A 19316-nucleotide genomic window follows, 5' to 3' on the forward strand; every position below is an offset into this window, starting at 1 on the left:
AAAAAAAAAGTGCATTTCTTTATATTATTATTTTTGCCAGGGCTTAAGCACTGTCCTTGAACACTTTTTTTTTTCTTTCCCTCAATGCTACCGCTCTAACCACATAAGCCATAGCACCACTTCTGGCTTTTTCTGAGTATGTTGTACCAAGGATCAAACTCAGGGCTTCGCGCATGCTAGGCAGGCACTCTACCATTAGGCTCTGCTCCCGGCCCACATTTCTTTTATTTTCAATTTTAGTCACTTCTGGGGCTTGAACTCAGGGCCTGGGCACTGTCCCTGAGCTTCTTTTGCTCAAGGCTGGCACTCTACCACTTGAGCCACAGCAGAAGGGATGGAAGAGAGAAAGTATGCGAAAGCCTGGGCCCTGAAACCAACGGCTTCCAATCCTGATCTCCAACAGAGCCAGATCTCCTCTGCCCTTCCCCAGGCCTGGGCTGGGGCCTTGGTGGGGGAGGGGGGGTAACTGAGTCTGAGTTCCCCAGCAGATTCTGTGATTCTGTCTCCAGAAGGAAGGGGAGTGAAGAAGCCAGGGACTACAGTAGAAGTTCTCCTCCTTTCTTTTCTTTTCTCCCTTCCCTTCTTTCTCTGTCCCTGCGCCTCCACCACTGGAGCCACCGCGCCACTTCCGGTTTGGGGTGGTTCTGTTCTATGGCGCTGATTGTCCTGGAACCCCACACTCCCATCTCAGCCTCCCGAGTAGAAAGTTTTCTTTTGCACCCTGGAAAGCCAGGAGGAAATCCAGTGACACCACGCCGAGCCGACTCTGCACTCGCAAACGATGCCTGGCGCGGTGTGAGTGTGAGTGCGTGTGCGTGCGTGCGTGCGTGCGTGCGTGCGTGTGTGTGTGTGTGTGTGTGTGTGTGTACAGCGAGGAGAAAGGCGGCCACTTCCGGCTCCGTCCGGAAGTGTGGGGGCGGGGCACGCCGGCTGTCGCTCAGGACCAAGAAGCCAATCAGAGGAAGCAACGATCCCGTCCACTCATCCAATCACCTCCGCCGCTAGGAGGAAGGGGCGGTTCCATGTGGGCGGACCTTCCTTTCCGCCGCCGCCATTTTCTCGTCCCTACAACGGTTGTCGCGCGGCCTCCTCGGCCGGCTCGATTTCCGTGGTCGCTTGACGTGAAAAGGTCGCGGGGGGCCCCGTCGGGAGGGCGCTGGGACACCCCGGACTTACGACATGGTGAGTGTAGAGTCCGGAGGTTCCCAGAGTCCGGGACGATAATGCTGTGAGGAACGGTCCGGACGCCGCCGAGGCGGGCGCCGGCGGGGCTTCCACCGCCCCGGCGCGCGCGGGTCGCGGCCGCCGCTGGGCCCCCGGTCGGCCTCCGGAGGCCTCCCCGGGCGCCTGCAGCCCGCGCGGCCGCCGCCTTGGGGGACGCCCGCCAGCCGGCCCCGCGCCACGACCCCGGATCCCCGGGCGACTCCGCCCCACGAGGGCCTCGCCCCTGGAAAAAGGACGAGTGCGGGGCCTGGGGCCCGGGCGCCGTCCCCGAGCCTTGTCACTTGCGGCTGCTGCTTGCCACCGGAGCCCCTGCTCTCTGGTGGCTCATTGGAGATTTAAAGGAAAAAAAAAAAAAAGAAACGTTCGTGGGCTTCACTGCCCCACCCCCACCCCAGGCTGGCTTTGAACCTCGATCCCTTAATCTCTCCGTCTCCGGTAGTTTGAGATTACCGACGCCCGGCAGGCCTAAGAGTTGAATAGAAAAACCCACCCTTGTGGGGAATGGCGGCCCGAGCAGCTCAGGAGCAAACCCCGCAGTTAACGAAAAATGCCCGTTTTCCTCGCCTCCTGGAGTCCGGGAGGGGCTCACGGTAATGGCAGTGGGCTGATGTCGGGGAAAGGCAGGGCCGGTGACTAAGCAGATTTTTTGGAAAAGGATCTGCGCTGGTCGCCCGCCCTTGGATTTAATTATATGAGTGAGGTGCAACGCTTATGCGAGCAAGCATAAGTAGGGGTTTGTGGTGCAGTGGCCTGGCTTCCGCCGCAGCGGTGCCTCAGCTTGGTTAGAACTGACCCGCAGTTTTTCTACCCCTAGGAAGAGACGTCTTAACAGAAAACTGATCACTAATTACCCCCAAGGAGGAGTGGCCGCGGAGGTACTAGGGAGGAGATAGAACCCATGGGTTGGGGGGGGAAGGCTTGGAGAGGGGGTTGGTATCAGCATTCTTTCCTTACAGTTAACCTGCCTCAACTTCTGAGAAACAAGATTCTGATAAACCAGAGGGGGGAGGTGCAGATACTGTTGCAGTTTCTTTTTGACCATAACTTCAGTTTTAACTCTGGAACTTGAACTCAGTGCAGGGGCATTGAACCTTCTGGTTTTGTTTTGTGAAATTTTGTTTTGTTTCTTTTTGGCTCAAGGCTAGTAGTCTACCAGTGGAGTCAGAGCTCCACTTCCACCATTTTGAGGGTAGCTGAGTGGAGATAAGTATCTCTCACTTTCCTGCCCAGGCTGGCTTTGAGTCTCTATCTTCAGATCTCAGCCTCCTGGGTAGCTAGGATTACAGGCCTGAGCTCCCGCCACCTGGGTTTTGTAATTACTTTAGTGCCGAGATGGGGATGAAGATCTTACCTGTCAGGGAGCCAGTCTCTTGTCCTGCTGTGTCCCTAGGAGGGGGAGGTGGTCAGTCACCAGCTGTCTGAACTGTTGTCCCACAGGATGGATGTCAATTAGGAAGACTTGAGCCCTTCCTGCACAGGCTGAAATCCCTCTAGGAGTGTGACCTGGCGCCTGATGAAGTCAGTAAGGAGTCGAAGCAGGTGTGGTCCAAAGCAAGGGAACTGGACACTGGACGGAGGATTACAGTGACCACAGCCATTTCAGGAGCTTATCTTTTAACAGGACCTTGCCACCAATACATAGTCGTCTAGACCAAAGGCTTGGATTACATATGATCCGTGGACCTTTCTTGTTCATGTGAAAATAATGTTTTACCTTCAGGAACACCTGTGTTCCAGCGCTAGCTTCTGTGAATAGATCTGAGGCCGTTGTAGTTGGTAAAAAATCAACACTTGCAAAGGAATCTCCCTGTTGGGTCTGTGAGTAGCTTGGCCTACTGCACTGACTTACACATACAGAGGCTGGCTCTATAGTGACTCTGGCCTATCCCAAAGTCACAGCAGTTAAGAAACTTGCACCAGAGATTCGCTCTTTTGGCATTGTTTTCTGTCATTGTCATCGTCATCATTATTATTATTGTTATTATAGATCTGGACATCTAGGTGTTTCCATGAGCATAATCCACATCAAAGAGGTTAGGCTAAAGAGCCCCTTCCCTCCCAGTTGATTGGAAAGGTAAGATAGGCTACATTACCATTGGAGAGTCGCCCTGGTGGGATTCAAGGCTGACGGCTAACCATGGCTATGTTCCTTGGGTCAGTCTTCAGGGGGGCTCCTGGCAGTGATTGCTAAGTGAAAGGAATGGGGGCATGCTGCTTTCCTGAGGTTGCAGCGGTTAGTGCCCCACTTGAGTACACCATAAAGAAAACAGCCACCTTGAGCTGCTCAGGAGTCCTTCTGCCAGAGGGTGAGAAACAAAAATGGGGGATCTGACTGGTTATTGAATCCCCTCCTGACTGACAGGTTTATTTTCTTTGGTACAAATTGGGCCTTTCCAAGTCCTGAAGAGAGGGCATGATGTTCCTGGGCAGGCTGCAGAGCCTTGCCTGTTCCTCATAGTATTCCAGTGCTATTCTTGAAAATGAGTGGGGGTGATGTTCAGGCTCTCCTGATTGTAGGTAGTGATTTTAAAACAAATGAGGAACTTAGTATCTTTTGCAACAGTAAGGCCAGTCACACACAGTGTGGAGCTATCAGTGCATAGTGGAAGAAGAGGTTTCTGCTGGACTCCAAAGCCTCAAGTAGTACATTTTCTGTGGCTTCTTTGAGCTGAGGGACCCTGATGTGGAATGTGGGGTAGGAAGTAGCCTTCCAGTGGAGTTGGTCATGGAGACAAAGGAGCTGCTGCTATCTGCTGGGATCTCACAGATCAGACCCTCGGATCAAAAGCCACTGCAGTTCTCTGTGCTCACAGCAGTGAGCGGCTGCCTTGGAGGGGGGGTGTTGAGTGAGGCCCTGTGGGGTCAAAGCATGGTCCTTTTTATTCCACAGCAAAGTAAACAACTGCCCATCAGTCCAAACTAGAAACCAGAGTCTGTTACCATTAAAGACAAGGAGTAGCTATCTCAATCCTCTGGGGAAGGAGTTCCAGGTCCTCAGTGCCTCACAGGAGTGGGTGTCCTTTGGCTTCTGGACAGAAGGAATTTACTCAGTATGCACTTTACCCACTGTCCACTCCTTGTACCTAGCTGGCTGCAGGAGTGGCCAGGATCCATGACCTGCTCTGACCTGACATTCTCCCCCTTCCTTTGGTGCAGGAAGAATCTTTGCCTCCGCTCTCTGACAATCTATTGGATTTGTCCCAGGTGAGTTACCTATCTTGCTTGGTCTTCAGCCTCCAGGTGGACAAGTCACTAAAGAAATTGCCTGAGCTGGCATGGTGGCTCACGCCTGTCATCCTAGCTATTCAGGAGGCTGAGATCTGAGGATTGAGGTTCAAAGACAGCCCGGGCACTAAAGACCATGGGATTCTTTTTTTTTTTTTTTTTTTTTTGCCAGTCCTGGGCTTTTTAGCTCAGGGTCTGAGCACTAAGCTTTCTCAAGGTTAGAGCTCTACCACTTGAGCCACAGCACCACCTCTGGCCTTTTCTATGTATGTGATACCGAGGAATCGAACCTAGGTCTTCGTGCATGCTAGGCAAGCACTCAACCACTAGGCCAAACTCGCGGTCCCAGTGCAACTCTTACATCCAATTAACCACTGAAAAACTGGAAGTGGTACTGTGACTCAAGGGGTAGGGCTGTAGCCTTGAGCTGAAGAGCTCAGGGACAACGCCCAGGCCCAGAGTTCAAGTCCTATGACTGACATACACAAAAAAGAAATGGCCTGCCAAGCATTGTTCAATGAGGGTTGAGTTGAATCTTGGGTCTTTGAATTTGGTTGGTTCTTCCCACCTTTGCTGAGGCTTGGGGCCTCCTGGTGGCATGCAGATGGTAGTTTCTACCCACATCCTGGTCATGCACTATCTGACAGGAAACGGTACCACAGCACTGTCTTTCGAGTGTTTTGAGCTAATCCAAACTTGGGTTTTTGTTGTTGTTTTAATGGGGCCTGTTATTAAGTCGTATGACCTTTTTTGTTCTGAAGGAGAGCTCTTCAGTCCATCCGTACAGGTGTCAGTCAGGACTAATAGGAGCGTGTGCCTGCTCAGAGGCCCATGGGTGAAGTCTGCCTGCCAGGCCTCACCAGAATAATTTCTTTCCTTGTTTGGTTCTGCTAGAAGGCACCGTTTTGGTCCTGAGTTATGACAGGAGCCCCGGGAGCATGCCTAGTAGCTTTTTTGAGAGGGAAGCTATTCCTGGGCCAAGACTTGCTTATTTTGTTTTCAGTACTGGTAGTTGAGTTCACTGTCCCTCGAGTGTGCTACCCCTTTAGTTACATCTCCATTTCTGGCTTTTTTTGTTGGTAAATTGGAGATAAGAATCTCAAGACCTCAAAGATCCAAGAGAGTGAGGAAATACTGGAAAAAAATGAAATAGAACCTTCCTTGAAAAATAATGGTGACACTTGTTACATAACACTCCAGGAAAGTATGGAAACTAATTATTGTACATATGTTTATATACATACATGCACATATGTATCAGGTACTTACGAAAATACACATTTTTTTTTTTTTTTTTGCCAGTCCTGGGCTTGAGCCCAGGGCCTGAGCACTGTCCTTGGACTTTCTCAAGGCTAGAGCTCTACCACTTGAGCCTCAGCACCACTTCTGGCCTTTTTCTATGTATGTGGTACCGAGGAATCGAACCCGGGTCTTCATGCATGCTAGGCGAGCACTTTAACCACTAGGCCAAACTCTCGGCCCCGAAAATACACATTTTTAAAACAAGTGAAAAAAAATCTCAAGGATCTGGTACTGGTGTCATCCTAGCTACTCAGGAGGCTGAGATCTGAGGATCAAAGTTCAAAGCCAGCCCAGGCACAAAAGAACCTGAGACAAAAAATCCGGAGTGGTGCTGTGGCTCAAGTCGTAGAGTGATATCCTTGAGCTGATGAGCTCAGGGACAGCGCCCAGACCCAGAGTTCAAGCCCTACACTGACCAAAAAGAAAAACTCTCAAGGTCTTTGATGCCCCAGGTGCCTTTGAACTCTGTTGCTCAGATCTCTTGTCTCTCCAGTAGACAGGATTACAGGTGTGAGTCACCAGCTCCTGTCACAGTGACCCTGTTTTACAGGAGACTGCATGGTGGTTGGGAAACCCTTCCCTGCTTGTGTCAGCACCCGTGTGGAGTACTAGGTAGTATAGAGATGGCTTTCTCCTTCTACTGTCAGAGCTCTAGCTCAGGCTGTTAGTTGTGCTTTCTGGTCAGCAGCCCCCACTGGCAGGCACCTCCTTCATAATGGCTCTCTCTTGGCTAACTATTGAATATCCTGCTTTTCATTTCTCATTTAGATAACTGGGAGCCATTCACAGTCTGAGTTCAGAAAGGGCCTGGCAGTTGAGGTTGGCCCATGGAGGGCCATCCTTAGTTCTGTTATTACATTATTGTTACTTCTGTTTCCCAAGACCAGGAGCCGCACTTGGTATCTGGTGGCACATTTACTTATTGGCTGGTGTTCTACCACCTGAACTATGCCTCCAACATAAGATTGGTTAATTACTCCCCCTCTATTCATTATACATACATATGTAAGAATATATGTATGTGTTTTTTTTCCCTCCTCCCAATCCTGGGGCTTGAACTCCGGGCCTGAGCACTGTTGTTGGACTTCAGTTTGCTCAAGGCTAGCACTCTGCCACTTGAGCCGCAGCACCACTTCTGGCTTTTTCTGTGTATGTGGTACCCAGCAAATTGTGTGTGCTAGGCAAGCAGTCTACCATTAAGTCACAGTCCCGGGCTTTAGCCGGTAGTTCTCATTTGTTAGATGGAAGCTCCTATTGTTTGGTAAGGATTTTTGTATGTAAAGCATTTTGGGATCTCTGTTTGCTCAGCTGGTGCCCTACTACTTGAGCCTTGCTGTCAGCCTGCCTTGGCTGGTTATTTTAGACTTTCTGCCGTAGCCACTATTTAAAAAAAAAAAATACAGTAACAAAATTCAGGATCTTGTGAATATCAGCTTCTCTTGGCAAGGGCTGTGCCAGCAGCACCCTGCTGTCTCACGTCAGAGAAAAAATAGCCTGTTCACTGGGACCATTGAGTGGCACTTTACAATTTGCCTAGTGAAGTATCTCACAGAACTTCCCGTTGTCAGGCAGCATGCAACTTTGCACATAAACATTTGTAGGCCTGCTATCCTTAGACAGCGATCATAACTTTCCTTGCTGTACTCATCACCTCTCAGTGACACAGTCTTAGAGACGTGCTCTTAAGAGACATGGGGTGTAGACAGCAGGCACTTGAAGTGATGTGAAAGCATGCAGATCACCTCTCTTCTGCTTTCTTGTTAATGAGTATTTCCTCTTAACGACAGAACAAGAATGTCATGACAGAGACATGGAAACATCTAGAAAGTATCTCAAGTAGTATGATTTCATCCTTTCTCCTTGAAATGCCCTTGTCATGTTTCAGGAGTCTGTGACCTTCGACGATGTGTTTGTCAACTTCACCCTGGAGGAGTGGGCTTTGCTGGACCCTGCCCAGCAGAAGCTGTACAGAAGCGTGATGGGCGAGACCTTCCGGAACCTGGCCTCCGTGGGTAAGGATTCCTGCCCTCGCCTATTACATGAGAGGACGAGTATCTCTTACTCATCTGTGCTGCTATTAATGTTTTCAGCTAAGGGTCCCATTATACCATAAGCCTACCTAAACCCTAATCATTTTTCTGTAGTAATATTGATCATGCTTTTCTGGGTTTTAGGAAAAACGCAGGAAGACCAGAGTGTGGAAGATGAGTACAAAAGTTCGTCAATGGATCTAAGGTAATTTTTAAGAGAATGGAGAGTAAAAGTAGAATTTAAGAACAAGAAGACTGTATTAATTACAATAAACTCAAGTTCAAATTGCATTTATAAAGTTTTCTCTGAAGAGTGAGCAGTCTGGGCACTGTGGCTCACACCTGTACTCCTAGCTACTAAGGCTCAGATCTGAGGATTGCTGTTTGAAGCTAACCTGGGCATGAAGGCCTGTGAGATGCGTCATCTCTACTAAACAGTCAAAGAAACAGATGTGGGAGCCAAGAGTTTGGCTTAATGATAGAGTGCTTGCCTAGCATGCATGAAAACTTGGGTTCTAGAATACCACATATATAGAAAACGCTGGAAGTGGTGCTGTGGCTCAAATGGTAGAACTCTAGCCTTGAGAAAGCCCCAGGACTGAAAAAAAAAAAAAAAAGATGCAGAGGGGCCGGGAGTGTGGCCTAGTGGTTAAAGTGCCTGCCTAGCATGCATGAAGACCCAGGTTTGATTCCTTGGTACCACATGCATAGAAAACAGCTGGAAGTGGTGCTGAGGCTCAAGTGGTAGAGCTCTAGCCTTGAGAAAGTCCAAGGACAGTGCTCAGGCCCTGAGCTCAAGCCCAGGACTGGCAAAAAAAAAAAAAAGATGCAGAGCTGTGGTCAAGTGTTGGAGTGCTAGTCTTGAGCAAAAGAAGATCAGGGGCAGCACCTAGTCTCTTGAGTCCCAACACTGTCACCAAAATAAATACATACATGCATGCATGAATGTATTCAAGGAAGTGGCACTGTGGCTCAAGGGGTAGGGCAGTAGCTCTGATTTGAAGACCTCAGAGGCAACACCTAGGCCCAGAGTTCAAGCCCCGGACCAACAAAAAACAAAGAATGTTCAGGTTGAGTGTCCGTGTCAGAAAATGATAGACGTAAGGTTTTCAAATATTGGAAGTACTTGGAATGCTAGCATGGTGCCACAAGCGGTGGTTGGTGATAGTTAATGCATGCACTTCCTTCTACGCCCACCAGTTGTTTAAAAGCTTAGGGGACGCCACTCTGGTTGTGGGCACGCTCAGTGTGAGTGAGGGATTTGAGGTGGATTGAGCGTGGAGAGCATGCCACTGTGCTTGCACGCAGAGTGGTGCCAGTGCTCAAGAGTGGCTCAGGAACATCCTGAAACCCCATGACAGCACATCTTCATGATTAATGAAACCAGTCCTTGTGACGGTGAGTAATCTGACCACACAAGGCCAACACTGTGCTTCTCCCTTCCAGAACGGAAGCTGTGGAAGGGCTCTCTGAGCATAAGGAAGTCATTCCATTTGAAGACATCTTCGTCAGCGCCTCTGCCTCCGATGCGGGGGACATGCCTATTCCCGCCGCAGTGGACGTGAGTGCAGTTGCGGATGTGAGTGAGGGCTGTGAGTACACAGAAGTTGTCGTGGACCCTTCCTCGATGAGCATGCCCTTCGCTAGTTCCTCTGGGCAGAATCCCTATGTGCCTCCAGGCTATGGCGAAGCCACGCATGCATACAAGGAGTATGAGGCTGCCTTCAGCCAGCCGGGAGCCTTGGAGGTTCCTGAGCGGGCGTCGGCGGGGGAGAAGCCATACATGTGCAAGGAGTGCGGGAAGGGCTTCAGCTCAGCCAGCTACTTCAAGATGCACGAGCGCATCCACACGGGTGAGAACCTGTGCATCTGCAAGCTGTGTGGGAAGGATTTCCTGTCACTGCGGGATGTGCAGCGGCACGAGCAGACGCACACGGGCGCCAAGCCTTTCGTGTGCAGGTACTGCGGGAAGGCATTCAGCTCCTCCAGCTACATCAAGATCCACGAGCGGACGCACTTCGGGGAGAAGCCCTACGTGTGCCAGCAGTGTGGGAAGGGCTTCTTCTACCTGAACCACCTTCAGAAGCACGTGCACGCGCACAGTGGTGAGAAGAGCTACGTGTGTGAGCAATGTGGCAAGGGCTTCAGCTCCCCCATCTACCTCCAGAGACACGAGCGCATCCACATGGGTGTGCGGCCCTACGTGTGCAAGCACTGCGGCAAGACCTTCAGCCAGTCCACCTCGTGCATTGCCCACGAGCGCATCCACACCGGGGAGAAGCCTTTCGAATGTAAGCAGTGCGGGAAAGCCTTCTACTCACTGCGGGTCGTCAAGTCCCATGAACGCACGCACAGTGGCGTGAAGCCATGCGCTTGCAAGCAGTGCGGGAAAGCCTTCTACTCGTGGAGTGATGTGCGCAAGCACGAGCGCACGCACAGCGGGGAGAAGCCATATGAGTGCAAGCAGTGCGGGAAGGCCTTCGCATCCACCCGGGATGTGCAGAGGCACGAGCAGACCCACAGCGGTGACAAGCCCTTCATATGCAAGTACTGCGGCAAGTGCTTTAGCTCGTCCAGCTACATCAAGGTGCACGAGCGCACACACACAGAGGAGAAGCCCTTCGTGTGCAAGCAGTGCGGCATCGGCTTCTTCTACGTGAGCCACCTGCGGCGGCACTTGCTCACGCACAATGCTGAGAAGAGCTTCGTGTGCAAACTGTGTGGGAAAGCCTTCAGCTCCAAGAGCTACGTGAAAGTCCACGAGCGGATCCACACTGGGGAGAAGCCGTTCGTGTGCAAGCAGTGTGGGAAGGGCTTTTTCTCACTGAGCGATGCACAGCGCCACGAGCGCACGCACACGGGCGAGCGGCCGTTCATCTGCAACCAGTGTGGGAAGGCATTCTCAGCGTGGAGCGACTTCCGCAAGCATGAGCAGACGCACACGGGGGAGAAGCCGTTCGTGTGCAAGCAGTGCGGGAAGGCCTTCAGCTCGGCCAGCTACATCAAGGTGCACATCCGCATCCACACGGGCGAGAAGCCCTTTTCCTGCAACCAGTGCGGCAAGGCCTTCTTCTCCCTGGGTGACCTGCGCCGCCACGAGCGCACGCACAGCGAGCACAAGCCCTGCGTGTGCTCCCAGTGTGGCAAGGACTTCTTCCACAAGAGCCACCTGCGCCGCCACGAGCGCACGCACAGCACAGAGCAGACCGCGCCCTGAGCCCCCGAGCACCTTTTCCCCTTCCTCCCCCAGGAAGGCCTGCTGGCTGCCCCTCCCCCCTGGAGGGGGCGTAGTGTGCATGTGCACCCCTCCTCGGAGGGCGGGCTGAGTGGGAGGACTGGCCCTTGGTGTGACAGCTGTGTGCACCCGAGAACTGAGTCACCGTGGGAGAAGTGAGAGAAAGCCATCTGCCCTCCAAGTGGCGCTCAGATATGAGCACATGTTGTGGAAAGCCTGGGTTGTAGATGCAATCCACACGCTGCTGGATTAGAAGCTGAGCTCCAGTAGCTGGTGGTCATTCTAGAAATTTGTGTGGGTGTATAGGTATGGGTATTCGGGTTTTGCCGTGAACCATGGTCCCTGTTTTCATTCTGTCTCTGTTTTTTGTCCTTTACGAGTCTCGCCCCACTGTAATCTCACCTAGCCTTGAGTCAGCGGAGCCACGGACTGTGGACTGAAATCTCATACCAAAATCCACCCAGACCCAGGCCGGAGCATGGAGCTGGTGAGGTCAGCTTGGGCGATGCAGTAAGGTACTGTCTGGATTTTTTTTAAAGCGGGGAAAAAATAAATTCGTTCCTTAATCTTTCTTGTGTCAGGTATTTTGTTACAGCCACCGAGCCATGTGTCGCGCGTCACCTGAGCTCTATGTACACAGGATACGTTCCTCCTCTGGCCAGGTTCTTGTCCCTCTAACACCATGCAGTAAGCTGTTGTGGTAAATGTGAGCAAGCACTTTGAAGATGAACGAGGATTTTCAAGCTCATGGAATCTCATGGTAGAATCATTAGATGGACGCTAATGGCTTGTAGCTGTCATCCTAGCTACTGAGGCCGAGATCCAGAGAGAGCATCGAGGCTTGAGAAACCTCGCAGAAACCTGTGCAGAAAATCTTGCCTTGTCATCAAAATGATAAGTACGCAAAATAAAGAGGGCATTTAACACAGGCTATGGAAGAACTTCACACAATGGAATCTTTGTTGTTAAATAGTACTGGCAGTCTACATTTTGAGCCATGCTTTTAATTTTTGGCTTTTTGCTGTTTAATTGGAGGGAGTGTCAGATTTGTTTTCCTGGCATTGACTTGAAAGCACTTTTCTCAGTTCTCCGCCTCCTGAGTAGCTAGGATTCCAGGCTGAGCCACTGGGGCTCTTCCATGCAAAAGAATGAGACTCTCAGAAATGACAAATGGAAGGAAGTACCTTGAAAATTTTAAATGTTTCTTCATGCCCCATTTAAATAGATTTATATATTTTGTAATTTTAGTTTTCTCAACTGCCAGATTAACTCCACAGTGGAATTTTTAATTTTGTTCTTGAAATTAAATGTTGACCTAACTTTTCTTTATGCAACAAGCAAATGCCTTTTTAAGGAGCTTTTTTTTTTTCCCTCATTTTGAACTATGTTGGATCCTTAAACAATTGAAGTGTATTTATTTGTAATAGATCAGAAAGGTTTAAATGTACTTCATTTTAAGATAATAGAGGCAACAGAGAAAGGGATTTTTGTTTTGCCATTTTCCTACTGGCTGGTGTATGTGTTTATGTATTTATGTATATATTACATCTTTTTAGGCAGCAAATGACATTTTAACCAGATTTTCTATTTTTTCCTTTTTAATAGACATTGTCTCCAAAGAGTCATAGGTGTTAAAAAGAGGTACCTAAGTGTCTTGAACACCTTGTAGAATAAGAAATTGTTAGTTTCTCAGTCTTCTTCCCCTCCCCCCTTGATGAAACATTTTGGCTAAATGGAAAATAATGATGAAAATAATTGTATCTAGATTTTTGAAATGGAGATCTACTGAGAAAAATTTCTATAAAATAGTTCAAGGGCCATGCAAAATCAGATGCTTATAGACCATAATGTGAAGACTGAAAACTTCATTGGTGTTATAGAATAATTTAAGAGAAGATGCACAAGTATGCATTGTAACTATATCTTGTATATTAACCCTTTGACCTTTATGTTTCTTGACCAAATTCATATAATTCATCTTGGAGACAGTTTAGCAAAGCATTATGTTAGCAAAAATGGAGAATGTATTAAGTTTTGACTATTTGGTATGTATGTATGCCCGTCCTGGTGCTTGAACCCAGGGCGGGCTGCTGTCCCTGAGCTTTTTGCTCAAGGCTGGCTCTCTACCACTTGATTCACAGCTCCCCTTCCATCTCTTTCTTGTGCTTACTTGTGCTTACTTTCCCTGCCTGGGCTGGCTTCACGTAGTTATTCTCAGAGGCTGCTCTCATGAGTAGCTGGGATTAGAGGGTGAGTCACTGGTGCCCTACTAAGACCAAAGTATTGAAATCAAGAGAGTAATACCTTAATTGCCTGTTTATATGTAGAGGCAAGCTCACTTAAATATAAAAGATTCAGATGTTTTTGTTTTTGTTTGAAAATTGATATCTTGCTGTTTTGATCTTTTAATTTAATGGACAATAAATAATAGCATCTTATGTACTGATGTTTCATAGAAGGCCGAATTATATAATGTTGAAATGAAACCTTGCCTCAGACTTTGAACTTGTGATACCTTTGCTGCTTAGCCCAGGCTGTGTTCACCCTCACCATCGTTCTTCTGCCTTAGCCTCACCAGTGCCAGGGTTAGAGGCGTGGACTACTGCCCTGTCCACAGCGGATCAGGGTTGAAGGATTGCTTTCTCCAGTGCATGCATGCTTTCGCTAACTTTCAAACAAAAAGTCGGCTGCTATATGTGGGTCTCAGGACGATCTGATCTTCCTGCCCGTGGGAGTGCTTCTGTCTCTCTGCTGTTTGGATTCTGGTGAGTTTGTAGTGTACTACCTCCCGTCTTGTGTAAAATGGCTTTGGCTAAGTCAGGGTTTTGTTGTTGGTTCCATATACATTTACAGGTGTTTTGTTTTTGTTTTCTCTGTAAAGAATGACATTTTGATGGAGATTGCATTGAAGCTGTAAAATGCTTTGTGTATGGATATTGTAAAAAAGTTTTCTTTAAATACAAGAAGTCTTTCCATTCTTGTGTCTTCAGTTTCTTTCATTAGCGCTTTATAATTTTCATTGCACAGATCTTTCATGTTTTTGTTTAAAATTGTTCCTAGGTGTGCGTGTGTGTGTGTGTGTGTGTGTGTGTGTGTGTATGCACTCATGCACATGCACACTACTCCTGGGACTTGAACTCGTCCCCGGATGCTGTCCCTGAGCTTTTTTGCTCAAGGCTAGTGCTTTACCACTTGAGCCACAGTGCCCCTTCCAACTTTTGGATGGTTAGTTGGAGATGAGTCTCAAGGGCTTTCCTGCCTGCAGTGAGCCACGATCCGCAGATCTCAGCCTCCTGCGTAGCTGGGATTACAGGCACAAGTCATGGCTGTCTGGCTAGCCCTGGCTAGCTTTGCTGATTTCTGCCTGTGGGGCCCCCGTCGCTACCCCCTTGGACAGTGAAACTGGAAGCCGAGGACTGGGTCATGGCACGGGGACAGCACTGGCCCTAGCCTGGTTGGGAGCCCTGCAGAGAATGAGGCTGTGGAGGCAGGGCTCTGCCGGGCTTGGGCTCCACTTACACATGGCAAGAAGGTGCCACCTCTCAGTCCCAGGGTTCAAGCTGGCAGCTTCTATCCACAGGTAACAGATGCAACCAGAGTCCCATAGCCCATGCCTCTTGTTCTGTGGAGCCAACCCGTGCTGTGATTTCAGGGCTTCCTTAGGCTTCTGCAGGCACCTGTGGCGCAGTTCCCTGCCTGTCATGCCCAAATGTCACACTGACACTGGCCGTAGCTTGGCCATGGCTCGACCAGTACTGTGCTGGCATGGCGACCGACCAGGAGCCACCGTGGAGCCCATCCCCACTGGATTTAAGGAGGTGAGAGCCATGGGTTTCACCTTGGCTGGTACGTACTGCATTGGCAGTCCAGGGGCCAGAACAGCCTGGCTCCCTGTGGCACTCCAGAGAACCAGGACTGGAGCCGAGGAAGACTTTTTTTTTTATTTTCCCCACATAGTATTAAAGAGCCATTAAAAATGGATTTTTAAGGTAGGGCTGGTGGCTCACTCCTATAGTCTTAGCTACATAAGAGGATGGGATCTAAAGGTTCCAGTTTGCAGCTAACCCTGGCAGGAAAATCCCTAAGGTTTTTTGTGTGTGTTTTTTTTTGGTCGGTTGTGGGCACTGGCCCTGAGCTCTTCAGCTCAAGGCTACCACCTTAACCCTGGAGACTCAGCGCCATTTCCTGTTTTATAGTGCTTAACTGGAGATGAGTCTCACAGATTTAGGTGCCCAGGTTGGCTTTGATGGCTGTAGTAGGGGATTTTGAAGTTAAAGGTTATTGTTACTTTGCTGGTGCTAGAGCCTCGAGAGCTTTTGCTCTCGGTTAGTGCTCTATCGCTTAAGCCACAGTTCTACTTCTAGCTTTTTGCTAGTGAATTGTTGCTAACATTCTCACAGACTTTTCTGCCTGGGCTGGCTTCAAACCTTCATCTTCAGATGTCAGTCTCCTGAGTAGCTAGGATTACAGGCGTGAACCACCACAGCCTGCTTATTACGCTGCTTTATTTTTATTTTGTCAGTCCTGGAGCTTGAACTCAAGGCCTGGGCGCTGTCCCTGAGCTCTTTTTCTCAAGGCTAGCAGTCCACTACATTGAAGCCCAGTGCCACTTCTGGTTTTCTGGTGGTTCATTGGAGGTAAGAGTCTTACAGACTTTTATGTCCATACTCTTTGAACCATCATTCTAAAATCTCAGCCTCCTGAATGGCTAGGATTACAAGGGAGAGCCCCAGCACTGAGGTGGCAGCTTTATTTATTTAGCCAATTCTGGGGTGTGAACTCAGGGCCTGGGCACTGTCCTTGGGCATTCTCAAGGCTAGAGTTCTACCACTTGAGCAACAGCACCACTTTCAGCTTTTTCTGTGTATGTGGTACCAAGGAATCGAACTTAGGGCTTGGTACATGCTAGGCAAGCACTCTTATCACAAGTCCATGCTCCTGGCCCCAGCAGCTTTATTTTTAAAAGGGGGTCTGGGAATTTCGCCTAGTGGTAAAGAGCTTGCCTAGCATGCATGAAGACCCAGGTTCGATTCCTTGGTACCACATGTACATAGAAAAAGCCAGAAATGGTGCTGTGGCTCAAGTGGTAGAGCTCTAGCATTGAGTTCAAGGTCCAGGACTGGCAAAAACAACAACAACAAACTTATGTAGAAAGACCTTTTCATTTCAGGTACGTGCCAAAAAGTTTAAAATGAAATACAGAACACCATTTTCCTGATTTTAGAAAGCAGTACATAGCAAACCCCACACATATGGCTGAGAGTTTGACCTAGTGGTAGAGTGCTTGCCTAGCATGCATGAAGACCCAGGTTCAATTCCTCAGTACCACATAACACAGAAAAGGCTGGAAGTGGTGCTGTGGCTCAAGTGGTAGAGCTCTAGCCTTGGGAAAGCCCAAGGACAGTGCTCAGGTCCTGAGTTCAAGCCCTAGAACTGGCCAGAAACAAAATGAAAAAAAAAAAAAACATATAAGCATAGTTCAAAGATATACTTGTAATGGCTACTTCACATACATAATATCTGAATTTTCTGATTGTATATTTTATGACATATTCCACACATCATGAATTGCGTATTGCTCACCATAGGAACAATTCAAGGTGAACTGGCATACTGGACAGCTGTTTTGCACATTCAGTTTCTGATCACGAGTCTGTGTGCACGTGACTGCCAACAGTCTTATGATTTGCATTTCCGTGTTCTTTGACACTAGTGGGTTGATACGATACAAGTCAAGATCCCTTAGATTTTACAGGACTACATGTGTTCTTTCCCATCTGTGCCACTGGTTGCCAGAAATATCTCCTGGTAATGTCGCACCCCTCATGTTCCTCAGCCAGGGTAGGCTTCTCCCCCGTGTGACTTCTAGTGGGGGTCACAGTGGCTCTACACCACACACACACACACACGTGGGGCTTTTCTCTGTTGAGTGTTGAATGGGACTAGAAGAAACTACAGGCTTTTCCTGAACTGTTTTCCCAATGCAGCATGGTTTCTTTGGTGGAGCTGAAGGCTTTGTGCTGCCATGCAAGGGGTTTCCACTGTGGGTCCTTCCAAAGCGAGTGTGCAGGCCCTGAAGCTTTTCCCACACTGAAAGGTTTTGGGTGAAGCTTCTGGTGTTTACTCACTCTGCAGAGCGAGTGCAGGCTTTCCCACACTGCTGGTGCTCACACAGCATGCCTAGAAAGGGAGCTTTTCCCACACTGCTCTGCTCATGTTGGCTGAATGTCTGCACATTTCTTCCCTTGTGTGGCTCCTCTCCATATCACATGGGGACATGCCTGGGATTTTTCCATGGGGGCTGTTTCGTGGTCCCATTCATCCTGCCCTTGGGCAGAACACAACAATGCCATTTGTTGAAGGACTTCCTTCCTGTGAGAAGTACTAAAGGAATGAGGTCTGGAGGTTGCACTGATGCTCAGTGCTCTCAAGCCAGGTCCAGGACAGCTGTTATTAAAACATTAGCTTTTCAGCTGGGTGCAGTGACTCAAGCCTGTCATCCTAGCTACTCTGGAGGCTGAGATCTGAGGATTGAGGTTCAAGCCAGCCTGGGCACAAAAGGACCTGAGATTTATTTCTAATTAACCTCTAGAAAACAGGAAGTGGGGCTTGGCTCAAGGGTAGGGCAGTAACCTTGAACTGAAGAGTTCTGGGACAGCGCCCAGCCCAGGTAAAGAAGAAAACATCAGCTTTGGCCAGGTGTTAGTGGCTCACGCCTGTAATTCCCAGCTGCTCAGGAGGCGGAGATCTGAGGATTCATCACTGCTCCAAGCCAGTCCAGGCAGCCAAAGTCTAAAATTCTAATTTCTAGTTTACTACCAAAAAGCCAGAAGTGGCACTGTGACTCAAGTGGTAGAGTACCAGCTCTGATAGCTTTGAGCACCAAAAGCTCGGGGATGGCGCCCAGACCCTAAGTGCAAGCCCAGAATCTGTACAAAGGAACTAAATGCAGGCAAAGAGTAGGTGAAAAACAACAAATCTTATACACTGTTAGTGGGAATGGAAACTGTTGCTACCCTTATGGAAATCGCTACGAAGTATCCTCAAAAGTAACTTTTTTTTTCTTTTTTCTTTTTGCCAGTCCTGGGTCTTGAACTCTGGGCCTGAGCACTGTCTTTGTTTATTTATTTATTTATTTATTTTGGCTAGAGCTTTACCACTTGAGCCACAGCGCCCCTTCTTTCTATGTATGTGGTACCGAGGAATCAAACCCCGGTCTTCATGCATGGTAGACAAGCACTCTACCAGTAGGCCAAACTCCTAGCCCTCAAAAATGTAACTTAATGAATTGAGTGATGGACCAGTTGCCAGTGGCTGAGGTTGGGATCCTCACCACTCCAAGGCTGAAGTCTGAGGATCCCCTGTAGCTCTGGTGCCATCGGATTGTCATTCTCTCCTGAACACGGGTCACCAACTACCAGCTTCCTGTTCAGCATGGAGGCACCCAGAAAAACACAGTCCTAGGCATATAACAAGTGACTTCCACATTCGGAGATGGACGGTGCCCCGGTGCCAACGTAGCACAGAAAACCCCTCGGCTCTGCTCTAAACCAATTACAAAAGTGTCACTGCCTGATGCTATGACGTGTCACTTCGGAGGCGGACTGGGAATGATCACAGACTCAAACAGTGGCAAGCAGAGGTTTTTATTTCTCTCTCCTCCTTCTCTCTCTGCCTTTCTCCTTTCTGCCTTTCTCCTCCTTTCTGCCTTTGTCCTTTCTCCCTACCTTTTTCCTTTCTCTCTGCCTTTCTCCTCCCTCTCTCTACCTTTTTCTTCTCTTCCCTGGAAATCCTACACTATTTATATCCTTAAGCAGCCAATTACAGTAAAGGTCATCTGCACAAGCAGCAAACAAACAGGGAAAAAAAATCTAGCGATCACATTCTATCCACAAGCACGGAAGAAATAAATCAACGAATGCAAAGAAACTTCCTGGTCAGCAAGTACTGACTCATTGGTGAGCTGCCACGTGCCATCTTATCATCTTACTTCCTCAGGAGGCTGACAGCAATGGTCTTCAACACAAAGGCACAGATATTTGAACACGTGACAAGTGGGAGAAACAGGAGAGACAAGATGTATGCACACGAGGCCACAAATCCTCATCCAGGGCTGCAGTGAAACAAAAGGCAGTGGGCTCACTCCCGTTATCAGTGAATCAGGTATCATTTACCACAGCCATGGAAGCACAGATAAGTTCATGTGCTAGGAAGTTTCAAGTGTGAGTTCATCCAAAATGACTCACCATGGTCCTTTTTTTCTTTTTTTTTCCATTCATGGGGATTGAACTCTGGGCCTG

General features: G+C 48.8%; 1 protein-coding gene across 1 annotated transcript; it reads left to right on the forward strand.

Annotated features, from left to right (window-relative positions):
* Positions 1-651: 651 nt before the first annotated feature.
* Positions 652-13991, forward strand: LOC150067858 (uncharacterized). Its single transcript, XM_090329421.1, has 7 exons — positions 652-801; positions 1130-1182; positions 2039-2099; positions 4381-4428; positions 7637-7763; positions 7926-7986; positions 9228-13991. Exons 1-7 carry the CDS (start codon positions 652-654, stop codon positions 10996-10998), a joined length of 2271 nt encoding a protein of 756 aa, XP_090185547.1. The 3' UTR covers positions 10999-13991.
* The last annotated feature ends 5325 nt before the right edge of the window (positions 13992-19316 follow it).

The sequence above is a fragment of the Megascapheus bottae genome, chromosome 1 (assembly GCF_031878675.1).
Source record: "Megascapheus bottae isolate mThoBot1 chromosome 1, mThoBot2.hap1, whole genome shotgun sequence".
Taxonomy (NCBI): domain Eukaryota; kingdom Metazoa; phylum Chordata; class Mammalia; order Rodentia; family Geomyidae; genus Megascapheus; species Megascapheus bottae.